The 18,878-nt window shown below is 39.4% G+C and overlaps 1 protein-coding gene across 2 annotated transcripts; it reads left to right on the forward strand.

Annotated features, from left to right (window-relative positions):
- The first annotated feature begins 5,772 nt into the window (after positions 1-5,772).
- On the forward strand, positions 5,773-17,132 carry figla (folliculogenesis specific bHLH transcription factor). Of its 2 annotated transcripts, none has more exons than XM_080309017.1 (6): positions 5,773-6,143; positions 8,175-8,321; positions 8,435-8,524; positions 11,075-11,227; positions 12,320-12,384; positions 15,433-17,132. In XM_080309017.1, exons 1-5 carry the CDS (start codon positions 5,958-5,960, stop codon positions 12,335-12,337), a joined length of 594 nt encoding a protein of 197 aa, XP_080165143.1. In that variant the 5' UTR covers positions 5,773-5,957; the 3' UTR covers positions 12,338-12,384; positions 15,433-17,132. The 2 variants fall into 2 exon arrangements, with proteins under 2 accessions (XP_080165143.1, XP_026044672.1); XM_026188887.2 differs by lacking the exon at positions 15,433-17,132 and adding an exon at positions 14,708-15,337.
- Positions 17,133-18,878: the final 1,746 nt, after the last annotated feature.

The raw sequence follows: 18,878 nt of genomic DNA on the forward strand, positions 1-18,878 counted from the left end.
GCACCATAAAAATGTCTGAACCTTAAAATGTGTTTCGAATTTGGAAATTGATGATGATTCATTTCGTGAATCATGGCACTCTGCCCCACCCTACATAAGCTGCCTTTATAGGTTAAAAGTATCAGTATCAGGATTAGTAGATCAGTATGAGCAAACATGCTTGAAAAGCTGATTTTGTTTTAACAGTTTTCAGAGAACAGGGTGGAAGGTTGTGAGAAGTGTCTCTTGCCAACCTTGAGAAGGAAGTGTGGTGAAACTTGAACTGTTGCTGGAGCACTTACAGTGAGTGGCTTTAATTTTGAAATATCCTCAGTCACATCTAAAACAGTATAGCTGCTTAAATATTGTTGGAGCTCATTTTATCATTGATAACAAGATTTTTTTTTGTCATCCACCACATCCTGGTGTAATTCTCATGAATCTGACACTCTGTCCAATATCATGTCCTATCCGAGTACTGATCTGCAGCACATTTATAAAACTCAAGCTCTGATTGGTAAGTGCATTTGTTCACTTGGCAAAATAGCATGGCTATGTAGAACCCAGTGTTTATAGCTAATAATGATGTCATATAATAAATGAATACAAAGCAGAGGACATGTATTGATGCACATTGGTTTACACTCAGGAGCTGTGTGTAGTTGTTGTGTTTACTGGCATTTTAAAGCCTCCACAGTGTTTGTGTTTTTAACTTCTATTTTAAGCATAATCAGTTTACATATAGTGAAGTGTGCGATGTAGATAAAATTGCAGTTGCTTTCCAGCAGCCATGCACTTGACGCAAGTAGAAGTCCAGTCCAGTATGGGAGTAGATGGGGTATCAAAAACTGACTCCCTGCAGTGCTGATATAATGCAAATCAGCTTTGCAAGAGTTCAATATTGAGTAAAAATGTTTACATCTGCTCTAATGTTAACATAATGGCAACTCCACTTAGTTTTTATAAATGCACACTGATAGAGCTGACTTTGGCTTATTATTATAATGATCTAAATGGTAATGTGTGAGTGCATTGTGTAATCATTTAATAATAATTTATTCTCAGTTTAATTTAAATTGAGAGCCCGAACCATGGAGTCTAAACAGCATAACTTTCCGTGTTAATAATAACAAGAGGCAGAAGACATGAAACCATCCAAATCAAGAGTTTGGTTCCATTCATGCACACTGCAGCTTTCCACAGTGGTGCAAAAACAAAGTTACTGAGTGGCGTCTGCCCCAAACCTGTACAGACGCTCTGTTCACCCAGTCCAGTTTGTTGTTCTGGTAGGATCAAAGATAATGGGGTTTTATACTAATAACCTCTTATGTCTCCTCTCTTTATCCCTTGTTGTTGTGTTTGTTTCATTGGCTAATTATTCGACTGTTCTAACATTTGTTTTGTACGTTAGTGCAGCTACAGCACTCAGATGTTCCCTTTAGGGTTCAACTTCTCCTAATCATGTCTTAATCTTCACTTAATCAAATGTTTCTGTGTGGTTATGGACCAATATGAGCAATTCAACACTGAATGTCATTATAATGAGTTTGAAGAGGATTTGTTTTCTCGGATAACAATGACTGTTCTGGAAACACACACGCACGCACGCACACACAGACACAGTTAAATCCTTGCTTTCGGTTTACTTTGTATATTTAATTGTTGCTGCTGTGATTTATTGATCATCCTAAAAGTGCAATTTCTCAAAGGGTAGCTGTCAGTTTTTCTCTGACTGGCAAAACACTGAAAAGCACAGGAAATATAACTGAAAAAACACCATTCCTCCATTTTCATACAGCTTACTCAGATTCTTTTCGTGCAGACTTGCAGAGACCTTCCTTACCCCGAATGTTTGAAGTTTTTATTTTTAAGATTTGCATTTGATTTAATCTGTTTCTTAGCTCTCCTTCATACTGCAATTTGCCATCTACAGGATTACACCCAGGAAGTGCTAATTCACTCCAGGATCTTCTAGACCTGCTTTTATGGTCAGGTGAGGTGGAGTATTATAAAAATAATAATGACTTAAATTTGTATAAGGCCTTTCAAGAAACCCAAGAACACTTTACACATGAATAGCAACGGAAAAAAAGGCTGTACGTTAAGGGTTTTGTTGAAGACAGGTTAATTCTCGTGATACAATTAGACATGGTTGTTTACTGTTAAACACTCTAACCATTAAGGAAACTATCCATCCATCCATCTTCTTCCGATTATCCGGGGCTGGGACTTGGGGGGCAGCAGCCCAAGCAGAGAAGCCCAGTTCTCCCTCTCCCCAGTCACCTCCTCCAGCTTGTCCGGGGGAACATCAAGGAGTTCCCAGGCCAGCCGAGAGATGTAATCTCTCCAGCGTGTCCTGGGTCTGCCCTGGGGCCTCCTCCCAGTGGGACACTGGGTCCTTTCGATGTGAAGGAGCAGCGGCTCTACTCTGACCCCCTCCCAAATAGCCAAACTTCTCACCCTATCTCTAAGGGAGAGGCCAGCCACCCTTCAGAGGAAGCTAATTTCCGCCGCTTATATCCACAATCTCGTTCTTTCCGTCACTACCCACAGCTCGTGACCATAGGTGAGGGTAGAGACGTAGATCAACCGGTAAATTGAGAGCTTGAGACAGAATATATACAATTATACTTATGAAAATAGAGTTAACAGTCCAAAATCTATGCCCTACGTTAAATTTTACAAAGCCATTTAGTGGACCAGATTGGAGCCTTTCCTAGACCAATTATGGCCCCCAGGCCTTATATTTGACACCTTTGCTGTAAACTTATTAAATATAAACAAAGAGGGGTGCTCTTTTCATATGGGATGTTATGCCTTGGTGGCCCATGAAGTAAAAGGCGGTTACTTCCTTTGTTTTAGACTCTCTTAGCAGTACAAGTCATGTGCTCACTCCTGCTGAATCAGCAATCCCTGATGCAGTTTTATTGGATATCTCACATCACTCTGCAAGAAAATAGGACTAGATACATTAAGTACAGTTTATACTCACGATCTGCCTATTTTCTCTTCTGATGGGAGATTAAAGGACATAGATATGTGCTTCTCTGAGTGAATGAAGACCAAAAAAGACTGCAGCAAATCAGGATTCATGCTTACACTTACCTGCTTTCACAGAGAAATTTGATGAAAAACATAGTTATGGATTGAACATGTGATGAATGACTTGTGGGGCGAGTGTCCCTTCCCCTGTTGAAATGGGCTGTTGGACTGGAGGACTCTGGTCTTTTCTTATAGTGAAAATAGCTTATTGTAATTATGCACTGTCGAGTGCAGCAGTTAAATACACTGAAGTATGGCAGGCCTCACAGCCTTTTGTTGAAAAGCTTAAACCAGCCCAGAGTCACAGGCCTTCCTATTTAACAAGCTAATTTCTGAGTGTTTCCAAGCCTAACATTAGCATAAAGACAAGCACATAATTGTTTGCCTTAAAAAGAAATCTAAAGCTTGAATATAATCAAGCTTTAGATTCCTCTAAAGGGACTTTTATCAAACCTGTTATTTACTCAGGCTGTATTTTCCTTGGAGTTTTCATATCTTAAAAAGGTTAACCGTTAATTGCAGTGCTTGGTTGTAATGACAAAGTTATCAACTGAAAGAAAAAATATGAATTCCCAGAAAGCTGATTGTGTTCACCCGAACGTTGCATTTTCAGTTATCTTAGAAAATAATAATGAATTCATTTTAAAAATAACCATTTTCATTCTACATTCTAGGGAATTGCGTACATTTACAATCTTTTCCCATAATGGCATGGAGACCATGGTGGTTGATGAGAAGCCTACAGGAAGTTAACGTTTTTAAATTGTACAAATGTTGTATTCATTTAGAGATAAATAGCTTTCTATTATATTGTATATTATGTTATACTTGTCACGGTCTGCGGAGACAGGCCGTGTGGTGGTGTGTGTGATGGACCCAGGTGCGTAAACAAGTGAGTAGACGGGAGTGAACTTAACAGAAAGCGAGCCTTTATTATGGCTGAAGACAAAGTGTACAAACACAACAGGGATAGCGTGACTAAACTAGACTATAACTAAACTGGGAAAACTAGTACTGTGACAAACTAAGAAGACTCAGAGACTATGGTGATAACTGCAAAGACCGACCGTGGGAACACAGACGACGCGACACAGACTGTATGAAACACAGAGACTAAACACACATGAGGGATGATCAGGGGAAGTGGCCACACATGGGATCACAGCTGACACACATGAACCTAAAGACAGGACAGGAGAAGTGAAACTAAATACACTGACATTGAATACAGACTTTCAAAGTAAAACAGGAAACATGGAGATTAGACATGACATGAACTAAACATAACCACGCAGACATGACTCATGACAGGTAGATGCACGAACCAGGGAGACTGAGTACAGGGGAAGATGACAGAAATGACAACATGAACTTGGCAACATAAGACACACAGACATGAAGGGCAAGGGAGACTTAACACAAGGGTAATATAATTACAAACGAGCTAGAATAACTTAATGAACCTAAACAAACAATAAACATCAAAATAGACTAAACACAAATCACTGGGTCGCATGACCCAGGACCATGACAATACTGTGTGATAGACATGTAACCTATCCAGTGTACATCACTGGCAGCTGGGATAGCCAGCACCATCCTGAATATCTCACAGGACTGTTTTCATGGTGTGAAACAGGGATCTCAGTATGATTTTCTGTCATTTATTAAAGATTTGCCAAAAAAAAGAGTTTAAACAGCTGAGAAGAATTCTGTGGCTATACTTGTGAAAGTTCCTCTTTATGTGAAGAAAGTAGAAGCTTTGAGAAAAGCTTAACTGGGATTTGACTGTTGGAGGTGAAAGAGCATCCGAAACTTTTGATTTACATGAACAATGGGAACCGGCAGAAAAATCTTCCCAGAAAAGCAGCTGTGGAGGTGGAGGAGTTAAAGCAGACAGGAGACATCTGACATTAAGCTGAGGGTTTGCTTGAGGCAGTGTAAAGTTGTCTGACTTGCCCTAAAGACAATAAAGATGCCGAGGTGTGAACATGAAAGCAATTTGTAAAATCTGAAAAGATATGTTTTGATGTGACACATTGTCAGAATGGAGCTTTAATTGAATATGTTTTTATTTTAAACGTCTCCCTGGTGTGAGAAAAGCAGGCCTCTATTAATTCTCCAGACTACTGTTTAAAAAGTCATTGTGTGGATTTCAGCAGTGAAATGTTTTTATATTTGAGGGAGGTTTCCAGATTATGCTAAAGAGATAACAACAGATCGCTTGTTGACATATTAACAAGCAACCTGTTGTGTGAATAATGCCGTCAGTAATGGGTCATGGTAGTGATCAGACACCAAAATAAAGCTATGGAAGTGTGAAGGAGGCACTTATTTCTCAGACAGGGATGTTCTCTCTGGCTTAAAATGACTTGATCATCATGGATATGTTTGGCAAATATCTTTTTTTTTCTGTGTGATGTTTTGCTTATGTTGGAAAAAGGACTGAAGTCAACGGGATTTATGAAAAACTACATATGAAGAAATTACCAAGTTTGCAAGTATCTTTATGACTCTGTGTTATTGTACCTAAAGTATATTCAACCAGCCTATGAATATCTTGATAGCACTATTATGTTAAATTCATTGTAATTTCTGCTGCCCACTTGGTCACTCTTAAATAATAAACTTTTAATGTCAGTGAGACTTTCCCCTGGTAAATAAAGGATATATAAAAGTCCATTTACCCCAAACTGATAGCGGCTTCTATGTAACAGGAATGTTCTTTCCTGCTCAAAATTTCTTTTTTTTTTCAGTGTGGAAAATACCGGAAGTCCTTTTTGGCACAACACCTGACTCTAATTAAAACCCTCCTGACGCAGGTGTGATCCTCCGCCACGCCAGAGGCCTCTCGCTGTTCTCTTTTACATGGCGCCACGATAAAGAATTAAATCGACCAGGTGGTAGCTTATTTTTATCAAACGGTACTCGTTAAAATGAAGGTACCGGAGGAGGAATCCATGAGTGACATTTTGAAGCGGCTGACGGGCGAGTCCGCGCTCCCTGTCTACTGCAACATCGAGAAGTTCAAACGAGGACGGGACAATTTATACTTCGTGGCCGAGGACTTCAGCCAAACTGTGAAAAAACGAGAGTTGGTCAACGCCAAGGAACGAATGAGAGTGAGTGTTTTAAAAAGTAACTCATAACCACAAATGAAGGACTGGTAGCAAACCCTTAGAAAGAGGGTCCTGGAGCCATTTTTCATCCACTGTGTTTTTTAATTTCAAGCCATTTTCACTGTGTTGAATAGAATATAGCCAAATTTGCCAAACATTTTTTTTTTAAAAAAAAAACATTTTTAGAATTGCGGTCTGAGTTCATTAAATTAGCTTAAAATAAGCTACAAATATGCATCCACCTTTGGTCCTAGAGCCAAAAAACGGCCCATTGAAAACCATTATAAACGCTATTTTTCATTTCATTTTTCATAACTAAATGTAGTGCCATCGTCAAAGTGAGGGGGACACTTTAGAGTCCGGGCCTTAAAATTTAATTTTTTTAGTTGTCCACCAGGTGGCGCCCTTCATATTTCAGCATTGAACGAACTCAAGCCAAAGATTCAGATTTTGAGCATGTCTTTCTGCTTTAAAAAGGGGGGGGAGTGGTGTTGTGTGTCACTATCAATGACCTTTATATTTTAAAAAAAAAAGGTCTTTATGTCAAAAAAATAAAATAAATAAATAAAATAATAAAAAAAGACACACTTTTTTTCAAAAGTATTTTGATGGCCAGACAGGCACACTCCAATGCAAACAAATTGAATATAAAAGCAAGAACTAAAAGCAAATTGGATTTTATTTTCCCCTTAAAAATCATTTTTTTAAATACAGCTGCGGTTGAATGACCTGGAAGTAGTCATTGATGGAAAGCTAAGATACCGCATTTCTAAATAGACGCGCATTGAGCAGAAAACGGAGATGCTTTCAGCTCACACTGTTAATGGATCACGTAGCGACACCAATTATCTGCAAATTGTGAGCGAAGAGGAGATCGATTGGAACAGCCATTGGAGGATTTCGACAAACTGGCGGACAATGACTAGGCTCCGGATGCTCCAGCGTACAGGTCTGACTCGCCGTGTGCCAAAGTGCGCACAGAAACACTTTCGCTGTCCTGAGTACGAAAAGTGCTGACGTTGTCGTTTGAAAAAGTATTCTTACATTACCATTGAGTTTGGGAGTTACAACAAAAAATGATATTTTTAAGTGTGTGTGTGTGTGTGTGTGTGTGAGAAAACTTTATATGAATATTTCAGGGAGAAGTAGTTTTAAAAGTAATTTAAAGTGGGGAAAAAATATAATATTATAGCACTTTTTATGGTGTGGTCGATTTTTGGCTCTAGGACCAAATAAGGATGTTTTTAAGGACCTTCCAAGGGTTAACGGCTCACTCAAGGAGGGAAGCTGTTAGCAACCTCACAGCTAACGATGCTAGCTGGAAAAATAATGTTATTGTTCATTTTGGGAATAATTTGCTGCTAATTTCTCAAAATAGACTGACGACTTTATTGTCCAAGCAGAATTGCAAGTTTAATGTAAACATTTCGACTCTCAATAAAGTAATTTCCCCCCCCTCCTTAATCTGTGCCACTCCGCCCTACAAGGAGTCCTCGGCTAATGTTTTACACAGAGCTGCACTACACCATTAAGGCACATTGTTTGGCGCTGAAGTTCGCTCGAAGGCCTGCATCTTGGGTTTTTTAGCAGCTGTGTATTAAGTGCTAAGCATGACCGCTTTATGAATGCATCCTGGCATTGGTCTGAAATGGACTAATTTTCTTGGAAATGCAGTTCTCCTAAGTTGTTATATTAGAGATGTTGTTTTTGGATGTTTGAACAATATTATTAGAATAAATAATGATGATGATGATAATAATAGCGCTGATATTTGCATAAGTAGTCCTGCTGGGGTGCTGAAAGTTGCCTTTGTGTTTAATTAAAAACTACCTTTTTGTATTTCAAAATTGACAAGTCTGTATACAACTCAGTGCTGCTTACAATCAAATAAGTATGAATACTTTAGTTTAAACCGGGATTTGCTCCCACAGGGCTTAAATTTCTACAAGAGTATCAAATTGTGACAATCGCTCCTGCTTCAAATCCTACAGTTTTCAGTGTTTGCTAAAGCACTTCAGCCTCTCTTCGTTGCAGATCAGGAACTTGAATACCATGTTCTCTCGCTTGAAAAGGATGGTGCCACTGATGCGACCAGACCGAAAGCCCAGCAAAGTGGACACACTCAAAGCTGCCACAGAATACATTCGACTGCTGCTTGCAGTTTTGCAGGAAACTGAAAGTGTAAGTACTGCGCTCGGCAGGACTCTCTGAAATGACAAGTGTATTGTTTTCCAAGAGCAACACTACCACTTATTGTGAAATGTTGATCTGTGTTTTGTTTTCGTTTATTTTAGGATGATGGCAGTGGGACTGATTTCTTAAAGAATGCAATCGCCTACAGTCAGACTGAAGGCCTTGGTAGTGACTTTTGGCGAGTGGATGATGTAAGTGGTGTCTGTTTCTTCAGTAAAGGGACGCTGTTGTATCAACCTACTAATGGTGCTAATCCACATTCAGAATGTGCATACATCATTAAATGGAGCGTCACATACATACTAGTGCTTTGGCCTAAGTTCCTGCAGTTTAGTTTTGCATTTGCATGTCTGTTGGGTTGATTTCAGGTTAGTGCGTTAGCCATTAACGCCTATCCCCATTCTTTGCATTGAGAAACTCTTTGCTGAAAGTAAGCCTAACAGCTTCCAGATCATTTATTCTGGCCATATGGCAAGAAGGTCATCACTGCTTCAAGCACTGTCTATATGATCTGGTCAGAGAGCAAGGACGGAAAGCAGTGCTCTGCCCTTGAAGAAGAGACATCTGCCCAAGATGAAGAAACTTCCTCTCCAGAAGATGAGGGGACAATCTCCAAAGAGGCTGACTGCATCACCACTGAAGATGAGTACTAGCCAGTGTGTGAATCCTCTTCTTTGGGGGAGGATTGGGGTTTGGGGGCATGGAGGTGGAGGCCGAGCAGCTGATGGAAAAGAACATAGGAGCATTTTCTGAGACCGAGGAGCCGGTGACTGAGTGGATCCCTCATGAAAGGAAAACCATGTGGGTCCCACTACTGAAGAGACTGCTCTACAATCCAGTACCCACTGGTATCAAACCAGATGTCACCCTGTATGCAGTTCCCTGCACTAGCAGCCTGAGATATACTTGACTTTTTTTATAACAAAGGAGATCTTTTAGCTGCTGTGCACCCTTACAAACCTGCACGGGAGGCAGAGGTGTGAGGATTGGAGGATTATAGATGAAGTGGAGATGTGAGCCTGAACCAGAATGAAGCAATACGTAGCATGTTGGATGACAACACTGGAAGTTCTCAGGAAGTAAAAAAGGGAAAGGGGTTCAGACATTCAATAATTTCCCCCAGGGATCAATAAAGTATTCTGATTCAGACTCCAACTGACGGAGGAGCTCTGAGGACAACGTCTTTCCTTCGGGCACCTTGGCACTGAGGAACTCCTCAGATGAAAACTGGCACAGGGGAAACAACCCAGAGCTTCCTCCCCAGCTCCTCCAGATGCAACAGAGGAAGATTTTGTTGTCTGTCTTTGGCTTCAAAACTACCACATGCCAAAGCAACGGAGGAATGTGCTTCTTTTGACAGCAACACACAAGGAACCAGCAGTCAGTGATGGGGAATAGAGGATGCCTAGAAACAAGAAGCAATCCTGGACTACAATAGACACAAATACAGCTTAGATAACTTGGAGAGGATGTTGGCACCTCAAGTTGTTGAAGGAAAACTAGCTGCTGGCTCTTTTCTCCAATCTCCTGGATGTCTTGGGATATGATGCCTTTGTCCTGCCGGAAACAACTTCACTGAAGTGGGGGAGTGCTCTACAAATGAAGAGCAATCCTGGGAGAGCTGGGGCACATGCTGGTGACCTCAACAGCTGCAAGACACCCTTGTCCCTGATTCTCAGCCACTTCTGCCATTGATCCCAAGATACAGTAGTCTGAACAGGTGTGACCCACACCCCACCAATGAAATGAGAAGAAGGTGCAAAAGGCGCACCTCCAGGATTGGAACAGCAGCCCCTTGCACCAGGTGTACAGGGTGGGCCATTTATATGGATACACTGTAATAAAATGGGAATGGTTGGTGATATTAAAGTCCTGTTTGTGGCACATTAGTATTTGTGAAGGGGGGCGCAAACTCCTCAAGACGGGTGGTGGCCATTTAGAAGTTGGCCGTTGAAACCAAGCACACCATTGTTTTTCTTGTGACATTACCAATAAGTTTGTGTCACATGGCCCTCTTCCTATGGGGGGGGGGGGGGGGGGGAGGGGGGAGTTGTATCCAAGGTGGCTGACTTCTAAATGGCCACCAATTTTATAGCCTTTTGTAGACTTAAACAAGGGGTGCCCGTTTTTGGCCACGAGCAAGCTGAGAGGGAGTTTTTATGTTTTTGCTTTGAGGTTGTCTTCCAGCTAGTGCAGTGGACAAACTGGTGTTTAAAGGGTTAAAAATGTAAAAAGTAATAACTAGCTTATATTTATGAAAAGAACTGAAGTTAGTTAAAAGCTTTATGCAGAAAGAAGGGTTTAAAAAAACCCATGAAAATAATAAAAATTACAGACCTTATCTGTTGGCTGGAAGGTTGGTGATTTTGAACAAACCCGGAGGGTTAATACATAATTTTTTTTTTTCATAAAGCCACAAGCAGCAATAAACCATTCATTCCTGAGCAAAACATAAAACTACATCAGCTCACTGTCAAAAGTATATAGATATTTATTACAAAATATTAGCATATTAAATGAAATTATATCTGTTAGTGGAGACTTTTCCAGTGTGTTAGGGTGAGCTATCGTATCCAACATGAAGTGCAGCTTTTCCAGGAAAGTGCTAAATGAACAGTCACACTTTTTACCATCTCATTTGATTGTTGTTCTGGTTTAGTTGGTCTTGCTTTACTACAGTTGACCAGTCACTGTTCCCAGAAATGAATGTTTTATCTAACTGTGCTCTTTCTCCCTGCCAGTTGCTGAGCATGTCAGAGGAACAAATTGATGATGGATTCATTTTACCCCCTGAACCGGTGACAGACGATGGAGAGATGACCAGACTGATGTTGCAGCACTGTGTGATGCCAACATACCAGTTCATCATCCAAGTAGCTCCTGATCAGCCTGCGGTAACTCATCAATGTACTTCATGTTTTCAGGGGTCGGTGTTCAGCCTGTCAGTCAAAAAGAGAGGGAACCTCAGTCTGGATTACTCATCTGATTTGAGGCTTACTACTTATGTTTTTTTGTTTGTTTGTTTGTTTTTAAGTGCAACAGTGCACACATCTGCAGGTCTATAGCTAAGATTAGAATTTTCAGTTGAGTCCCACGAGGCAAAACCAAGAACTCTGCTCATGCTAAAATGCAGCAGTGTGCTTGTTGACATGGTGACTCTGGTCACTTTTGACCCCATAGCCTGTACTCCGTCCTCCCTTGGGACACACAGTAGTGGGGTTAAAATAAAGACTAGTAGATAAGTGACATGAAATCGTGTGTGTGTGTGTGTGTGTGTGTGTGTGTGTGACCTAATTTAAAAAAAAAAAAAAAAAATCTAAAAACGGCACATCTCTAAAATTGGCCAAATAAAAGCTCAACACATTACACTGGCATAATTTAACAACTAAGCCAGAATGCACAAGTGGTGTGTGTGTGGGGGGGGGGGGGAAACCAAGTACACAAAGTAAATCAGGGGTTTATTGTAATTTTTTTCATTAATCAAGTTGCATACAGAATTGACCCTGATATATCAGTGACAGCTGGAGTAACCTTTCAGAAGGAAGATGGGCAATGTTTATGCAGTTCTTGGAAGACAAACCCTGCAAACAATAGGCAATCACATGTTTAATTCCACGAATGATCTGGCAGAAACATTCTTCAATTACAGCTGACAATCGGCGCACAGCATTTGATTGTCTTCTGAGTAGTGCCAACATCTGAAAGGTTCAAGCAGTCCTGACAAGTGCCTGAGCATCTGATTGGATAATTTAGGTGAAGAGGTTTAGATAACGCCAGAGCGAGGGTTTTATCCCCGCACTTATGTCATTATGCTGTACACAGAACTATTGTGACAAGCAGACTTCAGTTTTCAGTGTTTGTGCATCAAATTATGAACATGTAATCCTCCTGGACTGTAAGAGTGAAAAATTGACTTTTATCCAGCAGAGGAAATGCTTAACATTGTAAGGACTTGAACATTAACTTTTTTTTTTGTCTTCCAACAGATGTCTCAACCTTGCTAAGCAGTGTTTACAGCAGCTGATGTGGCCTGATATTGGACACCTGCCAGGTTTGCGTTTTGAACACTAATATTAAATCGGTTTACAGAAATGCAAGTGATGAAATGTTGGTGGGATCAGAATTTAATGATCAAGAATGTAATTGACTGCAGATCAAATCAAGTTAGTAAAGGCCCTGAATGATTAAATATCATTCTTGCTTTACTATTCTAAAAATATATGTGAAGTACAAAATTACTCAATGTGTACAAATGTTGCCCTCATGTGGTCTGAATGAGCATCTCAGAATGATTAAGGGTGTGAGTACTACTATATTCTAATTGGGCCTGATTTCATAGAATCTTTGTGTGTAATGATGTAATTGCCCTTAATTTCTTTTTTTTCTTCTCTCAAAGCACTGGATGTGCATCACATAAAGTAGCCTATAGTTGAGTCTTTTTAAAAGTGTTGTTGCACTGCCCTCTGGTGGAGCGTTCCACTGTCTAATCTGTAGTTTCTGTTTCACCTCTGACCAGGGTACTAAAAATACCAGATTAGCTGCCGTTTGCATTGCCGATTTTTAGATTCCTGAATGTGAATTAAGGCTTCCTACAGAAACTTTTATTTAAATGGCTCGTAGTTTTAAGCGGACATTCTAGCCAACGCAACAGCTTCCTTTGAACACTCGTGCTTCTACAAGTGGTGTGACGCAGCGCCACACAGGAGTTATTCTCACATCACTGCTGTGACTAGAACTCCAAAAAGGATGTATTAGAACTGTTTAAGAATAGATGGATAATGTTGAATTAATCACTTTAGTCTACTAGAGAACTTTATTTCGTTGTTAAAACATGAAGATGTAAAGCATGTAGTATGTGCTTGTAGTGTCTTATCCTTCATATAACATAAATGATAAACAACGCTGATTAAACACATACATTTAAAGGGAATTTTAAGATTAAATGAACTAAAACAGTTAAGTGTTTGGGCTTCGTACTCTTTACATGTCCAAAGTTGACTATAACTCGAGTGACCTTGACCTGAAGGTCAGATGTCAACTTGAGAACAAGGTGTAGAGGCTGATGTTCACCACTGGCTGCTGCCAGGATTTTTATACATACTCCTCCATTTTCAGGGGATTAAAAGTAATTGGACTCCTGAAGTTCATAGGAAGGATAATGACATAATTATTTCAATGGTCAAGAGAACCAAATTTTCAAAATCATGAACGCACTCGAACAGGTAGACAGATCATTGTCAATCTACAGTCAAGAGACATGTTTGTGAATATAAAGTCTCTATGTTCACAAACGATCCTGGTTTCACTCAAGAACAGGAAGCACAGGTTTGACTTTGCTAGGATACAACTGAAAGAGCCTGATCGTTGTACACATGAAACGAAAGTTAACTTGTAACAATTTAACACCACAGCTTTACATGTTCACTCCATACAGACAATATTGATTTGTAAATGATTAACTAACAATCTCGTCAACACAAGTTCCTTATTTGGAGCACCTTTCTACAAGACAGATAAGTTACCGTATTTTTTTTATTTTATTCTTTGGGACCATAAGGCACATTAAGCGAAACAAAACAGTCATAAGTCAAACTTTAGTCAACTCATTCGTCTTGCTTCCTCCACTTCCGTGCCATTGATTCATGTCTCGCAGCTGCTCTATTCCCATGTTCTACTGCGTGACTGAGTTTACACACATTATGGTAATATTATGTTGAAGCATGCTATGCATTATTCTGAGGCTCCTGACTACTGTGGCCGTAATGCTCTGACAATCTACAAAGCGGTGCGGCTTTGTAACTTAGCAAAGTCATACTAAAACATTTTGACAGATTTTTGAGCACAGTGTCCCACATAAAACCGGTTTGCAGTCAGTAAGCACAACCAGAATTCATAAGGCGCACTTTTGAGAACATCTTACCTTGGGCATGGGCGTCTGAGAGGTTCTGCCCTTGACTATCTCTGGTGTAGACCATGATATGGGCATAATGTGTCTGTTGTTGACCAGAGACTTTCTGAGTTGCGGAAACTTTTTTTTTTTTCTCTCTCTCCTCTTCGGGGTACTCGAAGGGCTGGTTATGTTAAAAACTGGGGGCTGTGTGAGCTTAATGTGGTGAGGCTTGGTATTCACACTCTGCTCCTAAATATGTTGAAAAAAAAAATGTGGGTGAATTGCTCGTTTACAGCGTTGAAAACAAAAACGTGCACAGAGCCGTGCATGAAATGAAGCCCCAAAGAATTTGTGTTGAATTGGTTATTATTGAATTACTCAAATTGTTGCAGCCTGAATAGGCAAACATGTTTCTAGTGATTGATAAATGGTATGAATACTTTAAGGAAACCAAGTTGTTGAGTGTTGTGATTTTTCTTTTTAGGGTCCTGTTGCTTTGAAGAAGAGGATTGTTTTGAAGAAAGCAGACTTTCATTTGTGGTGTTTTAACCTTTTGGGGTGTGGGTTTTTTTTTTTTTTTGTTTTTTTTTTTTTTTGTTGAAGTAAATGTTTTGATTCTCATTTTACAGATTGTATCCTTGGCAGCCTTAAAATGTAAAAGGAATTTTGTTTTTGTAATTTCACTTATGAAATTGTTTTCTGTGTAGGCCTATTAGAAGCCTGTTATATACAACACTTGTTGTAAGAGTCATGTAAATGTTAAACTCGTGTTAGTGTTCAAGAAGGTTTTCTTTGGGGGGGAAAGACTTGTGCTGATTAACAGAATGAATTTGTCACACTGCTGTCACTTGTTAATGTTATTAAATACAAGTGGAAATGTGAAAATGCATGAAAAATTAAAGACTGTAGTTCTTTGTTTCCTTTTGTTTTGATTCAGCTTTAAATATAAAAAAAAAAAACCCCTTTGTTCAGATATTTATATTTTATAAACCCAGCAGTAGAAAATTTTAAAGCTTCATACACTTCAGTTCACTTATAAGGACAATTAAGGTTCAAAAGACCTGATGAATTCTGACCAGGTCCCTGCAGTTCAAGAGTAAAGAGGCTTTAAAGGTTTGAAAGCCTGTGTGGAAAGGCAACCCCCCCCCATGATTGCTGCAAAAGATCTTTAGAAATATTTAGAGAAACTGATACTGTTCTGCTTTTCAGGTCTACATGAAGAACATCACTTGAACCCTCATCTGCAGTCTGCAACGCAACATCAGCAGTTTTGTCGGCACAACCTAGCAACTAATTGGAAACTAGGGATTACCAATTGACTATTTTTGTGTAGCTCAGTGTACAGAAAGTTGGTGTGTGTGTGTGTGTGTGTGTGTCTAGTTTGTATTAGATTTTGTCATTTGATGTAATTGTTGTAGCTGGGAGTTCTTCAGCAGCCATATCATCACACTTTCCTTGGGCGGGTTTGAGTAGGTGTATACATTTCGGGTAAGTCATTAATGTACAAACGGAACAACAGAGCCCAAAGTTGAACCTAGAGGTACTCCAACGTTTGATTAATCTATTCCCCCCCCGTGTGATGTAGATCCTTGAGAAGAGTAAAAAGTCCACACAAATAAGTTAATACAGTCTGTACACCTTAAAACAATCAGATCCATGAGCTCAAGCTACAGTCATCTAGGGTGTTGATACAACTCGTAACCAATCTGAACCTCAGCAGTTTTTTTCTGACTCAAGGCAGCAGCAGGAAACAAGCAGAAGTACCAGCCTCTGCCACCCACCACCTATTATTTACATCTGCTTCCAACCTACAGTAGCCATGTGTTGCCTCCAGCTGCTCATAACACCCACCTGCTCCCTCATGCAGTTTACGGAGCTGGGAAGGAAACCACACACACCTCCCCATTCAGCCTCTCGTCCACTGTTCGATCCCCATCCAACAGTCTCTTACAAAGACCATTAAAACATATAACATCCCTCTGCTGGTCTAATCTCCACCCCCACAGAGCTGCAGGCACGTCACCTACGGCCTCATTTAACCGCAGTCCAGTTGCTACACCACATGAATGTTCTAAGGACCATCGACGGCCTCAACCTACAACCTACAGCTTCCTCCTCCACTTGCAGATTAAAGCAGATCGCAGGAGCTAAAGCTTCCACCTACTGCCTCATCCAGGCAATTTCACCAGCACCATGAACCCAAATAGCTGAAAAGTGATGTCATGTTTAAAACAACTGCCAACCCCACACCTACAACCTCATCCCGCACCTTTAATCTCAGCTGCAGATGCCAACAGAAACCTTGAAGCCAAATCTCCTTCAAACAAAATGGTCATGAGTAGAAATGTTCAACTAAATCCTACATAGTTCTAAAGTACTCTTGATGTGATTATAAATACACAGTGATGTGTAAATTTTAAGGAAATTAGGCTGAATGATGAAAAAAATCACATTTCTGAAAGTAAAATATCTTAAAAGAGCTTGAGCTGTTTTAATCTTTATATGATCCTTAAAATCCTGACTCTTTTTACCCTAAGGATGAAAAATGACACCCTCCCAAAAACTGCTGTAAAAGTATTACTATATAATACTTTTTTCCACTTTAAATGACTCAGTCTTTTAAAGCTACTTCAGCCTGTGAAATACATTGTAAAATGTTTTATTTTAACCCTTTAAAGGTCAGTGTGTTTACAGAGCTCCACTGTTTTATATCGGAAAAGAATACCAGCAGCGGAAAGTCTAAAAAGTACATTTCAAGGAGTGTTTTATTATTTTTATTAGGTCCTAAGATGGGTCAATGCTTGGAGGCAACATTGCTTTTCATGCATTTTTCATTTTGTCTGTCATGTCAGATTTTTTTAAAATGATAGCTTTGCAAAAATTGCTGTAAAATGTTATACAGTAATATTTTTTCCACTTTAAATGACTCAGTCTGAAATATCAATATCAAATATTACATTTAATTACATTTTGGATTTTAACCCTTTAAAGGCCAGTATGTTTGCATAGCTCCACTGTTTTGTTTTGTTTTGTTTTAACAACTTCAGCCTGAAATATAAATATAAACTATTAAGTAGAGTTTTGGGACTTTAACCCTTTAAAGAAGAGGGACTCCAGCTGAGGTGGAGCAGAGGCTGAAAATGGACAGACTGGTCTTGGCATATAAGCTTCCCACATGGTGCTGCCAGCTCTTCTAATTTTTTTCCATGCAAAAGTCACACTGCTCTTACATTTGCTGATGAGAGGGGCTTGTAGCAGCACCCTGCAGATTTTAATTGATTAATTGTTTGACTTGTAAACATCCATCTTCACACTCATAGTGCACGATAATTTCCAGAGCATCCTGCTGTAAAGTCTTGCCATCTCCAAAACAACTGCTCCTGCATTACTGCGCATATTTCTAACTATAGTTGCAGTGCAGTTGCATAACAGGCGTGATAACAAGGCTGCTGAAAGTTTCAAAGAAAAAAGGTTGCCTACCACAACACTGGAAATCCTACTTGTAAAAAGGTAAACATAAAATAAAGTTAATTGTGAATGTTTACACAATCAGGAGTTCTCCATATTATTGACTGTTACATAAAGCGTTATTAAACCTTATTGGCAATTTATTACTCAGTACCATCCTCATAGGTCCTTCATAAAAGGTGATAAAGTTTACTGATACAATGTAACTGTCACATCTGGGCTGTGACTAAATGCATAATTCCCCTGTAATTAAACTGAATTGTTTTCAATTATTTTATTTGAAACTACAATAATTATATTTAGCTATGAACACTTAAAGTTCACACTAATAATAAAGGGGGAACAAGTCACTCCTTGAAAAAGTGTATTTATAATGTAAGATTGGAAAATATTGTTTACCCATAAAATTATGAAGAAGTTACGCAGTACTCCTGTAAGTACTTACAGAATAATTCCCTGTAAAATACCTAAGTTATACAATACTTTTTTAATTACTCATGCATGACATAACATTGCTTACACATGACTTAAAATTACCTACAGTATCATTATTTCTTTGTTTCCTGTAAAAACGTGACTTGTTACTCCCTTAGTGTATCTGCCTTTAAGTATTTGCATCTAAATATAATTCCATGTCACATTATTGAAAATTCCACACAGTTACAGGGGAATTCACATCCTGGCCATATTAAGTGTTATCATACCTCTATATCCATAATCTTCTCTGGTGATCTGATTAACTTTATTTGAATGGGAAGAAATCAGTTATATAAAATTGCAGGTTGAGCAAATATTGTGTTGGCCCGTAGTGACGTCACGGGAGTCTGTTTTAGTACTTTTTCAAGCTGAGCCTCCTAAAAAACACAAAGGATCAACTGCATAACCTCGTGTAGCAGTGCTTGATTGTGCTGGAGTGGATGTGTCTGCGTGGGGTAAAAACACAGAGTCTTTACATGGTTTCCAGCAGAGTCCAATAAAAGTGGAAGTGACCTGCGGCTCCTTTTTCCCACCACCTTGTCTTTCTAGTTCAATTACAATCTGACAAACTCATTTCCAAACACCTACAATCTGCATATCCCTGCTTCTCGGGCTGTGCTGTGTTAAAAACAGAAGGTGGCGCCTGTTTGATGTATGATATTTTCTTCACTTGAAGTGGGCCTGAACGACTAAACAAAAAGACAGCGATA

The sequence above is a fragment of the Astatotilapia calliptera genome, chromosome 12, assembly GCF_964374335.1.
Source record: "Astatotilapia calliptera chromosome 12, fAstCal68.1, whole genome shotgun sequence".
In the NCBI taxonomy this organism is placed as follows: Eukaryota; Metazoa; Chordata; class Actinopteri; order Cichliformes; family Cichlidae; genus Astatotilapia; species Astatotilapia calliptera.